This window comes from Loxodonta africana, chromosome 2 (genome assembly GCF_030014295.1).
Source record: "Loxodonta africana isolate mLoxAfr1 chromosome 2, mLoxAfr1.hap2, whole genome shotgun sequence".
NCBI classification, from domain to species: Eukaryota; Metazoa; Chordata; class Mammalia; order Proboscidea; family Elephantidae; genus Loxodonta; species Loxodonta africana.
Genome location: NC_087343.1, coordinates 81,771,161 through 81,792,574, shown reverse-complemented (window position 1 = coordinate 81,792,574; position 21,414 = coordinate 81,771,161). Strand labels below are relative to the sequence as shown.

The 21,414-nt window shown below is 42.4% G+C and overlaps 1 protein-coding gene across 10 annotated transcripts in view; it reads right to left on the bottom strand.

The window, feature by feature from the left end:
* Positions 1 to 21,414, bottom strand: part of PDE8B (phosphodiesterase 8B) — a 263,697-nt gene that overhangs the window by 154,425 nt on the left and 87,858 nt on the right. For 6 of the 10 annotated variants that reach the window (XM_010588229.3, XM_064273434.1, XM_064273415.1 and 3 more), the window contains exon 2: positions 2,728 to 2,787. The exons of 1 other annotated variant lie outside the window; for it this stretch is intronic. In XM_010588229.3, coding sequence (XP_010586531.2) covers positions 2,728 to 2,787 — 60 coding nt within the window. The remainder of the gene's footprint in view (positions 1 to 2,727; positions 2,788 to 21,414) is intronic. 3 more of the 10 variants (XM_064273411.1, XM_064273442.1, XM_064273435.1) reach the window with 1 other exon arrangement.

Sequence of the window (21,414 nt, the reverse complement as noted above, 5' to 3'; positions counted from 1 at the left end):
GGTTGGAGCCTAACGTTTTTTTTTTTTTTTTTTGGAGCCCTGGTGGCGCAGTAGTTAAGAGTTACGGTAAGCTACAGCTGCCAACCAAAAGGTTGGCAGTTGGAATCCACGAGCTGCTCCTTGGGGTAGTTTTACCCTGTCCTGTAGGGTCACTATGAGTTGGAATCGACATGACGGCAATGGATTTGGTTTGGGTTTTGGAGTGGTTGTGGTGATGCCTGCAACCCTCCTAGGAAATCAAGGGAGAGGCCTTCCAAAAATGAAAAAAACAAAAAAAACCACAAGAACACATTGTCTGTCTTCAGCGTTACATAATTAGAAATTAAAATTAGAAATCACCCTAGAGAGCAGTGTGGTGTCTGGTAAAGACAGAACAATGGGTATGGTGAACTGGCACTGAATGTTCACACCAACATTTTTCTAACGTGCCTTCCTAGAAAGCTAAAAACTACAATACTGAGGCTCCCTTGCAGTTAGGGTTAGGGACATAAATTAGGTTCCCCAGTTAGACTTCTATGACATATAGGAGATGGAACCAAGTCAGGGGCCATTCTCCCTGTTTCTGCTGCTGACAAATGAGACTAGGGAGACGCTGCACATTTCTGTGGCAGCTTTGCATATCCCAGTCACTGGTTCACCAATGTACAAGGAGCAAACGTACTTGGCTGCTAACCAAAAGGTTGGTGGTTTGAGTTTACCCACAGGTGCCATGGAAGAAAGGTCTGGTGATCTGCTTCTGAAAAACCAGCCATTTAAAACCCTGAGGAGCACAGTTTTACTCTGACACACATGCGGTTGCCATGAATAGGAATAGTAGACTTGAGGGCAACTGAGTTTTGGGGGGAGAAGGCAGAGAGGAACCACACAGCATTCCAGAATCTAATCACACAAGGCCTTGTAGCTACTCCGGTATATGTTCAAATATAATACTACACATCAGTGAAAGTGAATAAATTAGAGCTTCATTTTTCTCCATGGATAGTTCTCACAAATGATTTTGAACAAAGAAAAATTTCAGAACGATGGCTGCAGCATGACATTTTGCAAATAAAGTTGGGAAACATCCAAAGCAAGAATAATTATTATGAATGGACATGTACATAGGTAGTAAAATACGCAAATACGTATTTTAATCAATCTCAGGATAGTGGTGACTTTTAGAGAGAACAGGAAGAAGGGCAAATGGATAAATATGGGGCTTAAATGGCATCTGCCATCTTTTATTTTTATAAAAAACTGAGATATATAGGGCATCCTGCTGATATTTGATAAAAGTGGCTATGGATATATACACATACACTCATGAATATTTGAAATATTCTGCAATTTAACAAACTACACTTAATAAAGAAGAAGACGTCCTTATCGTGGACACTCACTGCCAGTACAGCACAGGGCAAAATTGAAGGTAAATGAGATTGAGCTAAACTACACAATCCCCAGCATCATTGTGTAAATTCTAGAAATTGCTTTTAGGAATAAATCCCTGATAACAACTCCTTTATCTGTCACTGCCTTTACTCAAAATTGGAGTACAAAGTACGTGCCGCCAGAGTGATTACTGGAATTTTCCACTTGTTTATATTCTATACAAATAGTCGTGGCTCATGTTTATTTTACTAATTTTTTCTCTCTCCGCTCCTAAATTTGTTTTCATCAAATTTTCCCAAGCTAAATTTCTTCCTTTTGTTTTTTTGTTTTCCCTAGATTTACATTTCCTTTTCCAAGCATCTGTAAAATCTTGTTATTTTCTTTTCCATTTGCTCATAAATCAAGCGGGTCACGTTCTTGGTTGATTTTTTACTTTCATTTACACGTTGGTTGGTTTACATCCTTTCTGCATCTTCACAGGTATCGAGTACAGGACAAGCCTCCAGATGCCAACAAGCCAGGTTTTACAAGGAGGAGGCTCCCTTATTTAGCCCCAACAGGATAATTTATATGCAGATGGGAATTTAACAATTATTTTGAAGGGTACAAGCTTCCTTTCGTACATGCTCCTCCAAAGGGTGCGTAGGAAGCTGGAGGGACCTCGGGGAGGGTGGTTGCTGACGGCATTGTGCCGCCAGCTGCTGTCGTTAGAGCAAGGTCACTTCTGCAGGTGGCTGGCCTGCCCTCCCTGGACCCTGCTCCCTCAAGTCACACAGGACAAGAAAGGAGGGTCTTTTATCATCTTCTCAGCATCATCTGATCCAGTGAGAGGCAGTGTTCCTGGCATTCGATGCTACTTTAACTCATAATTCCTCATGACAGAGACATTATCATCCCCACATCGCACACAGAACACTGGGGTCAGAGAAGTGACACAACACATGCCGCGTCACACAGCTAACGAAAAGCAGAGTAAGGTGTGGCTCCTGGCAAAGCTCTGCCCTCCACCCCCACAATGCATCCCTTTCTGGCTGCAGCAGGATGCTGGGCAGACTAGTTGTCCTTCCTCACAATCCACCATAGAAATTTACCTATTAAATGTCTATTCAAGATGGGATTCTGTTCGCGTCTTCAGTTTGAATCATCACATTTGATGTTACAAAAATAAGCATTTACACACACACACATTCAAATATGGGTATATATATATATATACATACACTATGTACACACATGCATACGTACGTGTGCAGAGGCAAGGATGGCTATCTGCTTGTGGTACCAGAAAACCCATGAGATGGTACTCCCAAACCACGTGCTCTGACAATCAAGCCCTACTGAAGAATGGAGCCGTACCTGGATAGGGTCCTGTGTCAGTCTCATGGGCCCAATGCGTACCTCCGCAGAAGAAGCCTGCTAAATAAAGGACAGCATATGAGACATGTCAAGTCTTAAACCACACAAACTTACAAATCCTTCCTTACGTGGGATATTACATTAAGCCACTACACAGACCCTCAATAAAAGAACTCATGCTTACTGACATAGAGACAGGTTACAAAACATGTCCAGCATAATGCTGGTTTTATAAAAGAACATCTGCACATTTAAGCATTGAAAATGTCTGAAAGGATACATTCCCAAAAGGTAAGTGCTGACATTTCGGGTTATTTTTACTTTTAAAGGGCCTGAAATTTTACAATAGGCATGTTCTATTTTATGGGAGAAAACAGGTCAGTAATTACTTACTGAGCATCTACTATGCACCAGGTACCATGCTAGGCTATTACGATTTTGAAGAGAGTAAACACTGCTCTCCAGTGCGGAAGCTAACACATTTTTATGGTATAAGAGCTGTTCCTATATTTAGATCTTATTTTTGTCATCTTCATGTTTGGGCCTGAGGGGTAAACAGCTTACTCTCACCCATGTTTGCCATGAACAAATGATTCATCTCAGTTTTATTTCTACAAATAAGCTGAGAACAACACACCATGACCGTAAGAGGCTCTGCCTTGCCACCTTAGGGATGAGCCCAGGCCTCTTCTGTGTTCCCTGCGTAACACCCTCTAACTGGTTTTAACTGTGAGCATAATGCAAACACTTGTCTTTATTTTTAACTACTTCACTTGGATTTCTAAAAATGACTTTTCTCTAAACTAATTTGGCTAAAAGTCCTGGCTTCACCTCCCTGTATCCACTTTTATTTTTCTAAAAAAGGCTAGTTGTTTTGCCACTACTTAGAAGCTTATCCCGCATTCAGCATTCTGCATCGCCCATCAGTGGGGCAGACATGCTCAGCAGGCATTAGAATTCAGATGACCCAAGACAACACAATGACCCAGGGCCACAGCAGGCGGCTTCATCAGCTAAAAAACAAAGAAGGCACAACTGTTCTTTCAACTCTACTTTTGAAGACACTAAACATTTCCCTTTCTCCTTTCATTCCCCTTCCCCAAGTTCCAAAACATGACCACAAACACCCAACATTCTTCTCCTCTGCAAGTTAACATCTACCCCCACCCCAGCATCCTTGTGTGAAGAAATGGTGCTGGGTGCTTTGGCTTCTCACCAAACCAGTCAGAAGAACACTCAAAGTGCCCTGAAAGGCCGCTCATCTGAGGCGCTCTGCACCTGTGTGGGTTCTCGGAGGGCAAGGCTGCACCTCCTGCTCTTCCTGGGGGAGGTGGCCTGTGAGAGTGGGTCCGTCCATCCATCTGTCCAGTGGGCCTGGTGCAACTTGAAGCCAACTGATAAGCCTGGAGTCCCTGACCCACCAACTAGCGACAAGTCCCTCCAGTGGTTCCCTGCTGTCTTTAGGTAAAAGTGACATGCTCAAGTCTCTTATGCTTCTTTTCTCAAAGCAAAACCATATCCTGGGAGGTGTACCTGCTGATGCTAGCGCCTAGAGTAAGTGTGCTGCCCCAGAGATCACTGCTCTCTAGAGGTTTGTCTCTCCTGCGTACCCGAACCTTGGGTCCCCATTCCGCTCTACTCCAAAGGCAGTTTTGTTTGAAATACGCACCCCTCCTTAAGAAGCAGCTCAATGCCAGATTTTTGCATTAATTAAAAGTTAATGAATTAAAGTGAAGTCAATTTGATATATTAGGATAAATTTGACTGATAACATTTTTCACTCTCCCTGTGATCTCTCTTGGGTTCTCTGTATCCACAAGTCCACTTCTTAATGGTTCCTCCAGCCAAACCAGGCTCTCAAAGTACCTAGTCATCCAGTGCCAGAAAATGAGATACTAAAATTTTAATAAAATAAAAAGGGACTCACTTTGGAAGGCTAAGAGACTGGGGGGGGGGGGGGGTGGAGCCCTGCTGCAAGCGCGTACATTCCAAAAAATAATAATATGATCCTAAAGGATACATTGCTTGCGTGTGTTTCTAAGTAAGCAACTTGAGCATGAAGTAGTTATGTGGCTAACCTTACAAGGTAGGAGTCCCTGAATGGTCCAAATGGTTAACATGCTCGGCTGCTAACCAAAAAGTTGGAGGTTCCAGTCCACCCAGAGGCACCTTAGAAGTAAGGCTTTGTGATCTAGTTCTAAAACCCTAGCCACTGAAAACCCTGTGGAGCACAGTTCGACTCTAACACCCATGGGGTTGCCATGAGTCGGAGTCGATGCAACAGCAATTGGTGTCTATAAGTCGGGAGGCAGACTATCTTAAATGCTACCTGGAGTACACCTGATGACTGTAAGCATTTCCCAAGTGCCCCTCTGTCCCAGCTCTATCCTAGATGCTTTCACACGTGTGATCTTAATAGGAGACAAGCGATGGTCACTGAGTAACCGTATGGAGTTTTAAAAGCAATACTCAGGCTAGAAGCAATCGTTTTCTTGCCTAAAGACAGCAAAAACCTTCAACTTTCCCCCATAGCCACCACTGTTCCCTGCCAGCATCCAGCTTCTTAACCTCTGTCTTCCTAGCTCAGCAGGAAGGTGAGCTCTGAGCCTCAGGTAGACTGACAGCAGAGTTTAGAATAGGAACTGCAAGCTGGGTGCTAAGGGCCCTCTCCAAGACCCCTGCCTCTCACATCTCCACCTCTAGCCCGGTGCCTCAGTTTACTGACTCCTCTAGTCCTGACCCACACTTTGCTTCCTCTCTTGGCTTGCTTTTTCATCCATGGTCTATGTTCCCAGACTTCTGACCTTGGTTTCTGTGCCCTGTTTTCAACTATCCCAACAGAACCCCAGAATTCATCCTCCCTGGCGGTGAGAACAAGGCAGTGATCAGCAGAGGGAAATCTGCAGCAGGTATATTCACAAACAGCAGCTCCCAGAGTTCTGTTCCTGATACAGGAGAGTCTTACTGCCTGCATGTCACCAGTGTGTAAAACAGCAACATGAACAGAAACAGGAGAGCATTTACTGACATCTGTATAGCCAAGGCAGAAGATTCTTACTTCAAAGAGTGAACTTTAACAGCCTGCAGACACAAAATCTTCAATTAGTATAAAAACAAACAAAAACTAAACCCTTTGCTGTCAAGTTGATTCCAACTCACAGCAACCCTATAGCACAGAGGGGAACCGCCCCATAGTTTCCAAGGAGCAGCTGGTGATTTGAATCAAAAGGTCAGGAGCTGTAGCTCTTCAGGAAGCGACTAAGTTTGCTAGGGACAGATAAGCAAAAAGGGAGTCACAAGGTAATATAATTCCAGCAGCTGAGAGAAGAGGACAGGTCCAGAGCGTGAGGAGAAACACGTGTCCCAGCCACTCCAACCACAGGGTTTTCCCCAATAGCCCAATGAGGAAGGATTGGTAAACCACAGTGTAGTTTAAAAAAATTTTTTGCTTTTATTTTTTTTTCACTGTGATAAAAAAATATATATAAAACATTTGCCAATTCAGTCATTTTTACATGTACGATTCCATGACATTTTCACCATGTTGCACAACCAATACCACTGTCCTTTCCCAAATTATCCCACCATCATTGACAGAAACTCGTAAGTAATGACTCCCCAGTGGTGGTTAAGTGGTAGAATTCTTATTTTCCACACAGGAGACCTGGGTTTGATTCCCAGACAATGTACCTTAAGCACACCCGCTGTTTACCTGTCAGTGGAGGCTTGTGTGTTGCTATGATGCTGAACAGGTTTTAGTGGAGCTTACAGACTGAGACACACTAGGAAGAAAGGCCTGGGAATTTACTTCCAAATATCAGCCAGTGAAAAGCCTGTGGATCACAATAGTGCAATCCCACTGTAAATGGGGTTGCCATGAGTCAGGGCTGACTCCAGTACAGCTAACAATGACCCCCCACCACCGATAACCACTAATAAGCTTTGGTCTCTATACATTGCCTATTTTATATAAGTGGGATCATACAGCATTTGTCCTTTTATGACTCACTTATTTCATTTAGCATAGTGTTTTCAAGGTTCGTCCACATCGTAACTTGTGTTAGGACTTCATTTCTCTTTACGCAGTGTAGCTTTAACTGTACAACAATTATAGTTCTAAATGTTTGTGTACATACATGTGTGTGAATAACATGCACACATACATATATGCATGTACTAGGGTCACCAATTCACACTAAAATAAGCCAATTCTCCAGGGAGGAAAAAAAAAAAAAGAGCCCTATTTGGTAGCATCTGCTGATTTCCATGGTATAAATACTTTTACCATGGATGGTCTCAAGCTAGGAACATAGGTCCCTGAGTATGCAGTTGAGAACATTTCTTTTTATTCAGAGAGGGTCTATGAGTGGCAAACTCTTTCAGTCTTTATTGATGTATAGATATCTATTATTCATTTTTGTTTTATAGTTTAGCTGGATATGGAGTTCTGGTTGATAGACACTTTCCCCCAGACTCTGAAGTTGAGAGACAGGACATAATATTTCTGGTTAGGGAGGTGGGAAGGTCAAAGAAGGCTTCATGAAGGCACGCAGGTTACAAAGAATACCAAAAAACATCAAACTCATTGCTGTCAAGTCGACTCTGACTCATAGGCACACTATAAGACAGAGTAGAACTGCCCCACAGGGTTTCCAAGGACCGCCTGGTAGATTCGAATTACCAAACTTTTGGTCAGCAGCCATAGCTCTTAACCACACTAAACGGCTGGGATGGGGAGGAAATTCCAGACGTATGGAACAACATAAACAATGGCAAAGGTGCTCACGAGCGAGAAGCAAGAGTCCAGAGAGGCTGAATTGTAGAGCATATGGAAGGGAAGACCGGGAAGGTTGGGGTCACATCCCTAGAGGTTACTGGAAAAGGGCACACTTTGTATCCGGCAGCCACCAACCACACTGCAGGTTTTTGAGCAGAGGACTAACAGGATCAGATCTGTAACTTGGGAAAATTGAACATTTGGTTTGCCTAATTTCTAGATAAACAAGAACAGAGATTTAGCAAAAAACAAAAACAAACAGAAACCCTGCTGTGAGTAGGAATTACAGCAGTGAAAGCAAGTGGGAAAGTGTATTGATCAAGAAAACGTTAAAAGAAAAAAAAAAAAGCACAGCTTGGCTTTACTTCTACAGAGAAGGAACTCCAAGATAAAAAACAGTTGATGCAGAGTAGGCAGATGAAAACGGGGTTCGAATTCATTTCAGTTTGACCTTCTGCTGAGAATTTGCTCTTCCACCCCAGATATACTGAATCAGGATCTACATTTTAACAAGATCCCTGATTGATTCTGATTGAATATACCTGGGGGTGGAAATGCAAATTCTCAACAGGGGTCAAACTGGAAATGAACCAGTTGGAAGCCCTGGATGAAAGAGGCAAAATTTTGAGAGAAATTAAGGTTGGCTAATTCACCTGGAAGATATGGCCTTGGTGATAGAAACAATGCCAGAGATCAAATGATAGAATTTTGCAAGACCAAAAACTTCTTCATTGCAAATACCTTTCTTCAACAACATAAACGGCGACTACACACATGGACCTCGCCAGATGGAACGCACAGAAATCAAATTGACTACATCTGTAGAAAGAGACGATGGAAAAGCTCAACATCAGTCAGAACAAGGCCACGGGCCAACTGTGGAACAGACCATCAATTGCTCTATACAAGTTCAAGCTGAAACTGAAGAAAATCAGAGCAAGTCCATGAGAGTCAAAATATGACCTTGAGTATATCCCACCTGAATTTAGAGACTATCTCAAGAATAGATTCGACTCATTGAACACTAGGGACTGAAGACCAGACGAGTTGTGGAATGACATCATACCTGAAGAAAGCAAGAGGTCACTGAAAAGACAAGAAAGAAAAGACCAAGATGGATGTCGGAGGAGACTCTGAAACTTGCTTTTCAGCGTCGAGCAGCTAAAGCAAAAGGAAGAACTGATGAAGTAAAGGAACTGAACAGAAGATTTCAAAGGGCCTCTCGAGAAGACAAAGTATTATAATGACACGTGCAAAGAGCTGGAGATGGAAAACCAAAAGGGAAGAACACGCTCGACGTTTCTCAAGCTGAAAGAACTGAAGAAAAAATTCAAGCCTCGAGTTGCAATAGTGAAGGATTCCATGGGGAAAATATTAAACAACGCAGGAAGCATAAAAAGAAGATGGGAGGAATACACAGAGTCATTATAACAAAAAGAATTAGTCGATATTCAACCATTTCGAGAGGTGGCATATGATCAGGAACCGACGGTACTGAAGGAAGAAGTCCAAGCTGTTCTGAAGGCATTGGCAAAAAACACGCTCCAGGAATTGATGAAATATCAATTGAGTTGTTTCAACAAACAAATGCAGCGCTGGAGGTGCTCACTCGTCTATGCCAAGAAATATGGAAGACAGCTTTCCTCGCCAACTGACTGGAAGAGATACATATTTATGCCTATTCCCAAGAAAGGTGATCCAACTGAATGTGGAAATTATAGAACAATATCAGTAATATCACATGCAAGCAAAATTTTGCTGAAGATCATTCAAAAACAGCTGCAGCAGTATATCAACCAGAAATTCAGGCCAGTTTCAGAAGAGGATGTGGAACAAGGGCTATCATTGCTGATGTCAGATGGATTCTGGCTGAAAGCGGAGAATACCAGAAGGATGTCTACCTGTCTTTTATTGACTATGCAAAGGCATTCAACTGCGTGGATCATAACAAATTATGGATAACATTGTGAAGAATGGGAATTCCAGAACACTTAATTGTGCTCATGAGGAACCTTTACATAGATCAAGAGGCAGCTGTTCGGACAGAACAAGGGGATACTGATTGGTTTCAAGTCAGGAAAGGTGTGCGTCAAGGTTGTATTCTTTCACCATACCTATTTAATCTGTATGCTGAACAAATAATATGAGAAGCTGGACTATATGAAGAACGGGGCATCAGGATTGGAGGAAGACTCATTAACAACCTGCGTTATGCAGATGACACAACCTTGCTTGCTGAAAGTGAAGAGGACTTGAAGCACTTACTAACGAAGATCAAGAGCCACAGCCTTCAGTATGGACTGTACCTCAACATAAAGAAAACAAAAATCCTCACAACTGGACCAAAATGAGCAACATCATAATAAATGGAGAAAAGATTGAAGTTGTCACGGATTTCATTTTACTTGGACCCACAATCAAAAGCCATGGAAGCAGCAGTCAAGATATCAAAAGACGCATTGCATTGGGCAAATCTGCTGCAAAGGACCTCTTAAAAGTGTTGAAGAGCAAAGATGTCACCCTGAAGACTAAGCTGTGTCTGACCCAAGCCATGGTATTTTCGATCACATCATATGCATGTGAAAGCTGGGCAATGGATAAGGAAGACCAAAGAAGAGCTGACGCCTTTGAATTGTGGTGTTGGCGAAGAATATTCACTATACCATGGACTGACAAAAGAACGAACAAATCTGTCCTGGAAGAAGTGCGGGCAGAATGCTCATTAGAGGCAAGGATGGAGAGACTGCGTCTTACATACTTTGGACATGTTGTCAGGAGGGATCAGTCCTTGGAGAAGACATCATGCTTAGCATAGTACTGGGTCAGCGGAAGAGAGGAAGACCTTCAGCGAGGTGGATTGACACAGTGGCTGCAACAATGAGCTCAAGCATAACAATGATTGTAAGGATGGCGCAGGACCGGGCAGTGTTTGGTTCTGTTTTGCATGGGGTTGCTATGAGTCGGAACCGACTCGACAGCACCTAACGACAACAATTATTCACCTGTTACTCCTCCACAGTCTCTAGTTGTGATTGCCACAAATCCTGGTAGTTTCAGCTTCAGGAATTTTGTTAAGTAATATGGAATCACCGAGTTTTAGAGCTTCTCTAAGAGGGACGCTGAGAATTCAAGAAGGAAAGGGTGCCCAGAAAGCCCTTCCCTACTTCATCTGCTCTGCACAGCTTAGTCCTCCTCCAAGGGCTCAAATGCCCCTTGTTCTCTGAAGACTTCTCGAGCCCAACGTCACCCAAAGGAGAATAAACAATTCATTCCTCGGTACCTCTGTCCTTTTATAGTGCTTATTTTATTAGTTGTTCAGGTACCTTTCTCCTTGGCAAGATGGTGTGTTTCTTGAGGACACAGACTTATGTTTGTTTGGCTTTTTCACAATTTTATCCCCAGCATTTAGAAGGTGCTCAAAAAATGATTTATGGAGTTGAGCTGCCTAAGATCATACAGATTTTAAGTAACAGAGTCAGGACTGGGACTTCATTTTGCTTTCCTCTCATTTGCTCTTCCGTTATGCTTGAGATGGGGCTACACTGCCCAACCTTCTGTTCGTTATCGCGAGTCCTAAGTAAGCTTCTGGACTCTATTTCAATTTTGCAAAATAGATGACCCAGTACCTGGCAATCTCTGTGTCTTGATTATCTGGTGCTGCTATAACAGAAATATCACAAGTGGATGGTTTTAACAAAGAGAAATTTACTCTCTCACAGTCTAGAAGGCTAGAAGTCTGAATTCAGGGTGCCAGCTCCAGGGGAAGGCTTCTTTCTCTGTCAGCTCTGGGAGAAGGTCCTTGTCATCAATCTTCCCCTTGTCTAGGAAGTTCTCAGTACCGGGACCCCAGGTCCACAGGACACACTCCCCTCATGGGTCTTCATTGTTGGTGGTAGGAAGTCTCCTCTGTGTCCTTGCTTGCTTCTCTCTTTTATATCCCAAAAGAGACTGACTCAATATACACCATAATCTTGTAGATTGTGTCCTGTCTCATTAACATGACTGCCTCTAATCCTGCTTCATTAACATCATAGAGGTAGGATTTACAACACATAGGAAAACCACATCAGATGACAAAACAGTGGACAATCACACAATTCTGGGAATCATGGCCTAGACAAGTTGACATACATTTGGGGAGGACGCAATTCAATCCATAACACCCTGCTCATACCCTGGTCTGATCTACTGCTAACAGGGCTGCCACTACCACTAAGAAGTAAAAGGAGTGTGTGCATGTGTTGGTGTGTGTGTGTGTGTTCCTTTTTTGTGTGTTTTCGGGGTGGGGAATTCATAATTCCACCTTCCAAAAAAAAAGCTCAGATTCTGAATGTTCCCTGCTCCGATGACTTCTTCTTTGGAATCCCTTCTTCCCCACCATCTGCAGTACTGAGTGTTCCCACACAGGTGTATACACATGTGTGTATGTGTGCACGTGTGGGTACGTACGCATGTGTGTGCATATGCACGTGTGTACATATATACATGTGTGTATGTATACACACACACAAACACACACAGCTTAAGCAAACTTGACTTCACTTCATTAGAGGACAACTCCATGATAAAGATCATTTTTCACTCACAAAAGGAACCAGCTGTGGGAACAGGAACAGGCATTTTTAAATGCCCTTAGTCAACCCTGCCTGCTGTCCTGCTAGCTTCGATTTCAAAATAGCATTTAATTCTCTCAAGGTGTCCTTCTATTCCCAGGCCAAACTTCCTTATTCTTTTGAGCTCTGGGTAAACAGAGGTTGTGTTTGACTTTTGCCTTTTTCACAGGCCCATGTCCACCCTCCAGCTTCCAGCCAGAAAAAGGCACTGGCACTGCAGCTTCTAGGTGCCCTCACCGTGAGGCTGGACATCCCTGCTCCACACTGGGACTCCGTCTCACTCTGGGTTCCACCCTCTCAGCCTACCCAGAGCACTCTTCTCCCGCCTTTTCTCAGCAAAAGCCCCGTGGTTGGCTCTGCCCTCACACCATCCTTCGGGCCTCACCTGGGTTGACTCTGGCCACACTAGCACCTCCTGGCACCCCTGCTGGGGACTCTCAGTGCCCAAGAGAGTCCTCCCCTCAATTTCCTGCTTCCAATTCTCTGACCGAGAAGTTCTCAACCTGGCTTTGCATTAGAAATAACAAGGGAACTTTAAAACCTGGCCCTACTTATAAACCAAGAGAATCAGAATCTCTAAGGATGAGGCCTGGCACTAGCATTTTTTAATCTCCTTGGGTGCAACAAAGGTTGAAAGCCACTAGTCTGTTCTGTTGAATATCTTTTTTTTTTCTTTTCTTTTTACAGCAGACATGTATGTCAACTTCAGCTCCCGCCTCCTCCCATAGACTTCTAGCATATATTCATTTATTCAACAAAATATCAATGGAGTGCTTAGCTTAGGGAAGCACCAATAACCACCTAAGACTCAGCAGTCATAGCAGAACCCAGATGTTATGGGGTCTTTCCCAGATATTCCCTCCAAAGACACAAGATTACCACTTAGGCACAATGTCCCTAGAGGATAACCAAAAAAAAAAAAAAAAACCAAACCCAGTGCCATCGAGTCAATTCCGACTCATAGTGACCCTATAGGACAGAGTAGAACTGCTCCATAGAGTTTCCAAGGAGTGCCTGGTGGATTCAAACTGCTGATCCTTTGGTTAGCAGCTGTAGCACTTAACCACTACACCACCAGGGTTTCCCCCCAGAGGATCGTATCCCTAAATTATAATCAAAACCAAAAAATTTTCTTTCATGTTATTGTTATATATGTATGTGGACTCTTAGGAAATACTCACAGTGGGTGACATATCTAACTACTTTGCATTTTATGCCCTGCTATAAATATGGAACCCTGGTGGTGCAGTGGTTAAGCATTTGGCTGCTAACCAAAAAGGGTGGCAGTTCGAATCCACGAGTCACTCCTTGGAAATCCTATGGGACCGTTCTACTTGTCTTATAGGGTCGCTATGAGTTGAAATCGACTCAACAGCAATGGGTTTGGTTTTTGGTTTATCATAAATATTAATTTAGGAGAATGATGGTCTATCACATAAGTGTAAATATACAAATATCTACTCGTCAAAACACACTATAGAAGATTAATCAATCTGACTTTAAATTTTAAAATTTCTATCCACCAAAAAAAATCACTATAATAAAAGAAAAAAGCCACAGCCTGGGAGATGATATGTAAAATTCATAAAAATCAACAAATGTTAGTAACCAGAACATATAATTCTTTTAAAATCAATTTAAAAAAAAGACAACTGGGCAAAGATTTGAAAAAACAATTCACAGAAGAGGAATACAAGAATGAAGAGATCTCAACCTGATTAGTCTAGAAAATAAAAATTTTATGTTACTATGGGATATTACGTCACACCTGAACATTTTAATCAATGGAATGGGAAAATTCAAGTCAAACACTAATAAGGACAAGAAGCTAGACCCACAGGAACTCTTATATACCGTTGGTGGAACTGTGAATTGGTTCAGCCACTTTGAAAAACAATTTGGGGATTTCTAATAAAGAAGAAGTGTATATCCTATAAGAAAGCTGGACAATGAATAAGGAAGGCTGAAGAAGAATTGACGTCTTTGAATTGTGGCATTTGCAAATAATACTGCTGGAAGAACGAACAAATCTATCTTGGAAGAAGTACAGTGCTCCTTAGAAAAAAGAATGGAGATATTTTGTCTCACATATCAGGAGGAACCAGTCCCTGGAGAAGGACAACATGTTTGGTTAAGTGGAGGGTCAGAAAAAAAGAGGAAGACCCTCAACAAGATGGATTGACACAGTGGCTGGAACAATGGGCTCAAGTATAACGACTGTGAGGATGGCGCAGGAGGGCGCAGTGTTTCATTCTGTTGTACATAGAGTCGCTGTAAGTAGGAAAAGACTCAACTGCGCCTAACAGCAACAACAAAAAGCCTCTTACGTGTCTTCAGGGTAAATAAGGAGGCATATAAAATAATATTCAGGGTAACACTATTCATAAAAACAAAAAAATTAGTAAGAGCCTAATCCATCAATCCATTAATATCACCAGAAAAAATTGATAAATACATTAAGGAATATCCACACAATAGAATATTATACAGTAATGAAAATAAATGACCTAGAGCTAACCATTCAAAATAAATGAATTTCACAAATATCGAGTTAGAAAAAAAAAAAGGGCAAGGCAAATTTTAGAAGAATGCATACCTTAAGCTACCACTTGGATAAAGTTTTAAAATATTTAAAACATAGGACTAGAGTAAAAGTACAAAAAAAATGCATGGGGTGATAAATGGCCAACTGAGGTAAGCAGTTCTATTGGAAGGAGTCCTGGTGGTGCAATATTTAAGTGCTCAGCGGCTAACTGAAAGGTCGGTTGTTAGAACCCACCTGCGATTCCGCAGGAGAAAGGACCCGGATATCCGCTCCCATAAAGATTACAGCCTAGGAAACCCTATGAGGCAGTTCTGCTCTGTCCTATGAACTGGCTATGAGTCAGAATTGACTTGAAGGCACACAGTAACAACAAAACAGTGAGACAAGCACAGTAACAAGCCCAGCTGGTGAGCAGGGGGATGTGTTCAAGGAGGGACACTCCAGGGGCTTCAACTTTATTATTAATGATCTATTTTTTAGGCAGGATAGTGAGTACATGGATATTCACTGAATTATATCTTCTATCTTTTCATATACCTTAAACACTGCAAAATAAATTTAAAAAACATTTTTACTAGTCAAGTTTGTTTTTTGTCTTTGGGTTAATATTAATTGAGGAATAGCCACTATGTATTTTACATATACTATTTTTTTCCCCGAGGAAATTATTTGGTGAAATAAGGTGCTCTAAGGGAACTGGACTACAGGTCTGACTGCCTCCATGAACTACTGCCCCCCTCACCATGAGACCAGAAGAACTGGACGGTGTCTAGCTGCTGTTACTAAAGGTTTTGATCAAGGAATCAATAGGTGAATCCTGATCAAAAGGAGAAAAAATGTGGAATAGCATTTCAAATTCTTACAGAATCCAGACTCACCGGACCTACTGAGATTGGAAGAACTCCCAAATCTACTGCTTTGAGAAAATCCTCACACCATGAACCAAAATTATCCCCTGAAATTATCTTTAAACGACTGTTTAAATTAGTAAAGAATGTTCAGCAACACGGCCACTGTGGTCTTTTAAAGAATTATCTACATGAGCTCAAATTGTCAGCAGTCACTCTACAACATAGATGAGAAGTTTAGGGGGTAGGGAATCTAAGTCAATGGTGGGGAAACAACACCGTAGAAACAGCAGGAATGGTGCAAAACATGAAGAATGTAACGAATGTTACTGAATTGCACGTGTAGAAACTAATGAGTGGGTGAATGTTCTGTCGTGTATATTTTTGCTAAAATTATAATAAATAAGGTGCTCTATTTACATTTCCTCAAAATGCAGATAGTTTCTCTGAAACTTGGTGAAAAGGAATTTGAGAACACTAGGCTAAGACTTGGGGACTTTGCTCAAGATAAGTAACTGCTCTGTGCTTCTGTAAAAAAAGTGGGGGAGCTGATGGGTTCCCTATATATATCATCTCATGTAACGGTCACAGTAATCCCATAAGTCGGACACATCAGCCTTTCTCATAGCTAAAGAACTTAAAGCTTCAGCAAGGTAAGGTTACAAGTTGAGATTTAAACCCAGGCATGGCTTACTAGGAAGGCCATACTATTATTTACATATTTGCTTTTACCTCCATTTGTTCCAGAAAGGCCTTAAGATGGCCTACTAAAAGATTTAAAATTAAGTAAGAGTTTTAGAATGACATAAATCGATGTGAAAGATCTAGCTGAGAAACAACAAGTATGGGGAAAGTGAAGTAAGCAAGGAAGTCAGCACATACAGCGCTTACCACAAAGCACCCTGCACCTGTGGAAGGGGACTGCACAGCTGACACAGTCCAGTGCAACGGGGAGATGAGAACCTCAACCACCCCTAGGCATGAGACACAGCGAAGGAGTTCACTGCCTCTCACAGCGCTCCTCCCTGCACGTCCCCTCCTCCATTCCATATTGTCACTGTGGGTGACAACACTGTTCTGAAGAAGTATTACCACTACCCTCAGTGAGCCCTACTGGGCCAGTGGAGAAGATGGTACATCCCACGGGGCCTGGAAAATAAGCACGGAGAAAGGATAAAGAAGCCATTCTCTTGTGAGCTCTGAAATGGTAATTAAAAATAAACATGGAGACATCAGATGCCATCAGATCCAAACACAAAAAAAACCTTCCTGACTTACAATAAGATACTATTTCATACCCAACCATTTTAATCAACAGAATGGTAAAATTCAAGTCAAGCACTAATAAGGGCCAGAAGATAGACCCACAGGAAGTCTCATATACTGTTGGTGGAAATGTAAATGGTTTAGCCACTTTGAAAAACAATTTGGAGATTTCTAATTAAGTTTTCTAAAACAACAAAATATTAGAAACAGTCTAATCCATCAATCCATTAATATCTATTACCAGAAAAATTGATAAACATATTAAGAAACAGCCATACCATGGAATATTATATAGTAATTCCATGGTACGGCCATTTCTTAACATGACTTACAGCATCCCTCCCAACAAATATTAGGTGAAAGAGAGATATTATTTAAGCAATACAGTTGTTTCATCTACAAACCCACTGCCGTCGAGTCAATTCCGACTCATAGTGACCCTATAGAACAGAGTAGAACTGCACCATAGGGTTTCCAAGGAGCGCCTGGTGGATTTGAACTGCTGACCTTTTGATTAGCAGCTGTGGCTCTTAACCACTATGCCACCAGAGTTTCTGTTTCATCTACAGCCATGAGAAAAGAATTCAGTTTGATATTGATTGCCATACTTTTACACAAATAACGCACTCTTTCTACATTTGTTTGCCAACCGTGCCCTCCCCCCTCAAGGTATTTCCATAAGCGTGCCATGCTAATTTTTTTTACTGCAACATGTAAAAAAAACTGGCATAGTGGCACTAATGAAAAGGCCTTGCGGGGGAGGGCATGGTTGGCAAACAAACGTAGAAGGCGTGTGTTATTTGCATAAAATTTGGTATACATTAAAATGGAAAGAAAAAGTGGTCTGGAATATAATTCATGAAATAATAAATAAGTAGACCTTAGAGAGAATAAACTTCAGAGGAGGAAAAAAAAAAAAAAAAAAACCCTAACCGCACTTTAATACAGGCAGTCCCCAGGTTATGAATGTCTGACTTATGTACAATCTGTAGTTATGAACCAACACTGGAAAAGCCTATTATATTAAAAATTCAGGGTACATACAATGGTTTGTGAAAAAAAAAAAATGAGTGCTTCTTTGTAACGTGAATCAAAACATTACAGTTATAAAAAAAATGAGTGCTTCTTTGCAATGTGAATCAAAACATTATAGTTATATCTGTATTATCATGTTAAATGTTTTAGTGTATCTGCAAGTGTTTCTTTAACGCTTTTTATGCATACAAAGGTACGCTATACTCTATATACTGAGACAAAATATTTGACTGATGTTAGATACAAACTGTACCTAACTGCTCTGACTTACGTTCAAATTTGATTTTAAGACAGATTTAGGAACGCGCCTTGTTCATAATCCAGGGACTGCCTGTGCTACGATTAGGCCAAAAGGCTTTACATCATACATGGAGTGCAGGAATCAAGACATCAAGCTTCCGTGAATGTCCTAACTCAGTCTCAGCATCCCTCACTGAGACTATGTAAACATAACACTAGTTCCCAGATTCCAAAGGTCAAACCCAGGGTCTGATTTGGAGAGCAGAGGAATTTAAAGGCAGCATCGAAACGTGACATCCTTCAACTAACTTCCTTCCTGTTGTTAAGGATACGTCTGATAATAGAAACTGCCGGATGACTTCAAGCATTTAAAATTACATTGTGCAACAGAAGACGAGCTAAGAACAGCGAATCTCTGGTTTATTCAGGAGACAATTACCCAGTTTGTGGAAAAATTCAAGCATTCTTTCTGCTCCTCTTCTATCCTCTTTGCCTTCCCTTCTTCTTAACATTAAATGAAGATGGAGAATGGGGAGGGATGATAGTCAAGTCAGTCAATTTTGCTACCTGGTCAGCAGTTCTGGTAAATAGATTTGATGGGCAAGGAAACAGAAACCATCTGGTAAAATGAGTTTTACAGATTTCCTGTGGATTTCAATTATCCAGGTTGCTTCTGTCTTCCATTTTATCATTGATAAATCGGGGTTGCCTTAGAGAACCAATAGCTAAATGTCTTCCCTGCTTGGCTCCAGCAGAATCTCACACTAGGGTCCCCGTGACCCTGAAGCAACTCTCTGGATTTATAGCCACATCTAGCACCTGCATGAAGCATGCACCCACGCCAGCTTTCCTGGCTCTGGTGTGTTGGGACACTCACACTGGAATGAACTGCAACCTTTGGTCCTGAAGCCCACAGATCATGTGAGCTACAGGAGGAACGAATCGGAGCCAGGTGTGTACAAGTCCTGCCAGTGCTCACTTCTCATTACTTCCAACTAATCCCCGATGAATGGAGTCCCTGAGTGGTATGGACAGTTAAGGTACTTGACTGCTAACCAAAAGGTTGGAAGTTTGAGTCTACCCAGGGGCATCTCAGAAGAAAAGACGTGGCCACCTACTTCCAAAAAAATCAGCCATTGAAAACCCCATGGTATGCAGTTCTAATCTGACACACATGGGGTCTTCATATATCAAAATGGATTCCACGGCAACTGGTTTTCAACCAGGATAAAAATAAACTTTTTGCTGTCGAGTCGATTCCGACTCACAGCAACCCTATAGGACAGAGTAGAAATGCCCCATAGGGTTTCCAAGGCTGTAATCTTTATGGACGCCAGATTGCCGCATCTTTCTCCCTAGGAGCCACTGGTGGGTTTAAATCACCGACCTTCTGGTTAGCAGCCAAGATATGTGCCACCAGGGCTACTTCAGATAAAAGTAATCCATGAGAAAGCACTCACAAAATACATATACCTGCATTTTAAACAAGGTAACTTACTTGGCAAAAACAATTTCCAGTTACTGATGAAATGCATATACTGAAGATGCTAAAACCTGAGTAAAACATCATACAAAACCTCAACATTTTTAGAAGCTCAGCAAACATGACTGGTGTCCCTTATACCGGCACAGCTGACCCTGGGCCTCCCGAAGACCTCTGACCTGACCCTTTATGGGCTCACTTTTAACTAACAGAAGTGCAGACACAGTGGGCAAGTTGCCACTACACCCTGCCCTCTGTTGCCACCACGGCTTACACCAAAAGCCAATGTAACAAGACCCACAATCTTATTTCTTCTTTTTAAAAAACACTTTTTAAGAATTAGGAAGGAGAGCAGAGTAGCAGCGTGAGGGTGGAGGTGGCTTCTTTCTGGGCGGGTGGCTAGGCTGAGGAAGGGCCACTGCTTCCCCTCCTGCCACCCTATTCTCCCAGAATAGTTAGGACACAATGAGGGGGTCCATCGGTGGAGGAAAAAAAAGGGAAATGCACAGCAAAGAAGTAAATCCCAAAGGACCATTTTATGTTCATTCAAAGTACTTTTTTAAAAAAAGCAGTTCAAACGCGCAGCCTGTCTTGGGTCCGCCCACAGCTCCCTCTCCTCTTGGCTGAGTAACATACTATCGTCCAAGGGAGGAATGAAAGCCGGGGCTGCCTTGTATGCTTGCTCTAGAGATCTACCTGCTTACTCATTTGGAAGAGTTTCAGGGTCCTCACCTTTCTGTACTCAAGGCTTTGGAAACACCTTCATCAGAGAACACAGCGCTCAGGGCCAGTCTCTCCGAGCACCCTCCAACATCAGGGAACATTGCTTGGCGTCCCTTCAAAGCACAGGGAGCAACCGTGGGCTGCTCCACTGAGGTGTGTGGGAACCATGAGAGTGAGGAGCAGGCCTCATCAGCCAGTTCCTCCGCCACAGGGAGCCCCGTGCTCCTCATCACACGCCACAGCTGAGAGTAATGATGCAGACTCACCAGTGAAAAGGGAAGAAGGGCCTCCTTCGGGCTCCACGCTCCTGGAACTCTGTTAAAAATCACTCCTACTTGTGGTGGGCCTTGAGTGCTCTGAGTAAAAGCTCTTATATCTATCTTTCAATGTTTAAAAAATACATACACACTAACTGCAAAGATTTTTATTTATTAAGCAGTGATGAAGGTGTTAGCATCTAAGTGGTGGTGGGGCTCCTAGTGGGAGATAGGTACCTGGGGGAATAATATTTAGTTTCATAAACTAAAAATCAAGCATCTATTATGTATACCGAAAATGGGTGTAAAAGGATGAGTAAGACATAGTTTTCCTGCCTTCAAAGAGCCCACAGTCTGAGGACAGAGATGGGGGTCAGGAAGGGTGAAATTAAGATACACGTGAACCAATCAATTCACTAATGGGTGGTAAGTGATAAGCCAGAGGTGTCTACAGGTGCTCTGGGGGCTCAGGCAAGATGCATTTAGCCCCATCTAGAGAGAAGGACTCGGGCGACCTCCCAGGGAACCACACTGGAGCTCATTGTTGGAGGATGAGTGAGAAAGAGTCAGGTGAGACTGATGGAAAGGGCACTCCAGGCAGACAGAGCACAAGCAATGGCAAAGAACAGAGCTCACACGGCACCAGCAAGCACTGTGGGGGCTGTGGAGGCGGGGACAACGTAGCTGGAGAGGTAAGAAGAAGCCGAGTCATAGAGGGTTGCTGTGTTGAGAAACTTGGGCTTTACTATGTGAACATAGGTGTAGCACTGTTGGATTCATATTTAGCTGGATCACTGGTGGTAGCATGGATTGACTTAGGGGGGCTAGAGAAAAGAAAAGAAGCTGCTGCAATGATCTAGCCCAGTGGTTCTCAAAGTGTGGTCCCTGAACCAGCAGCAG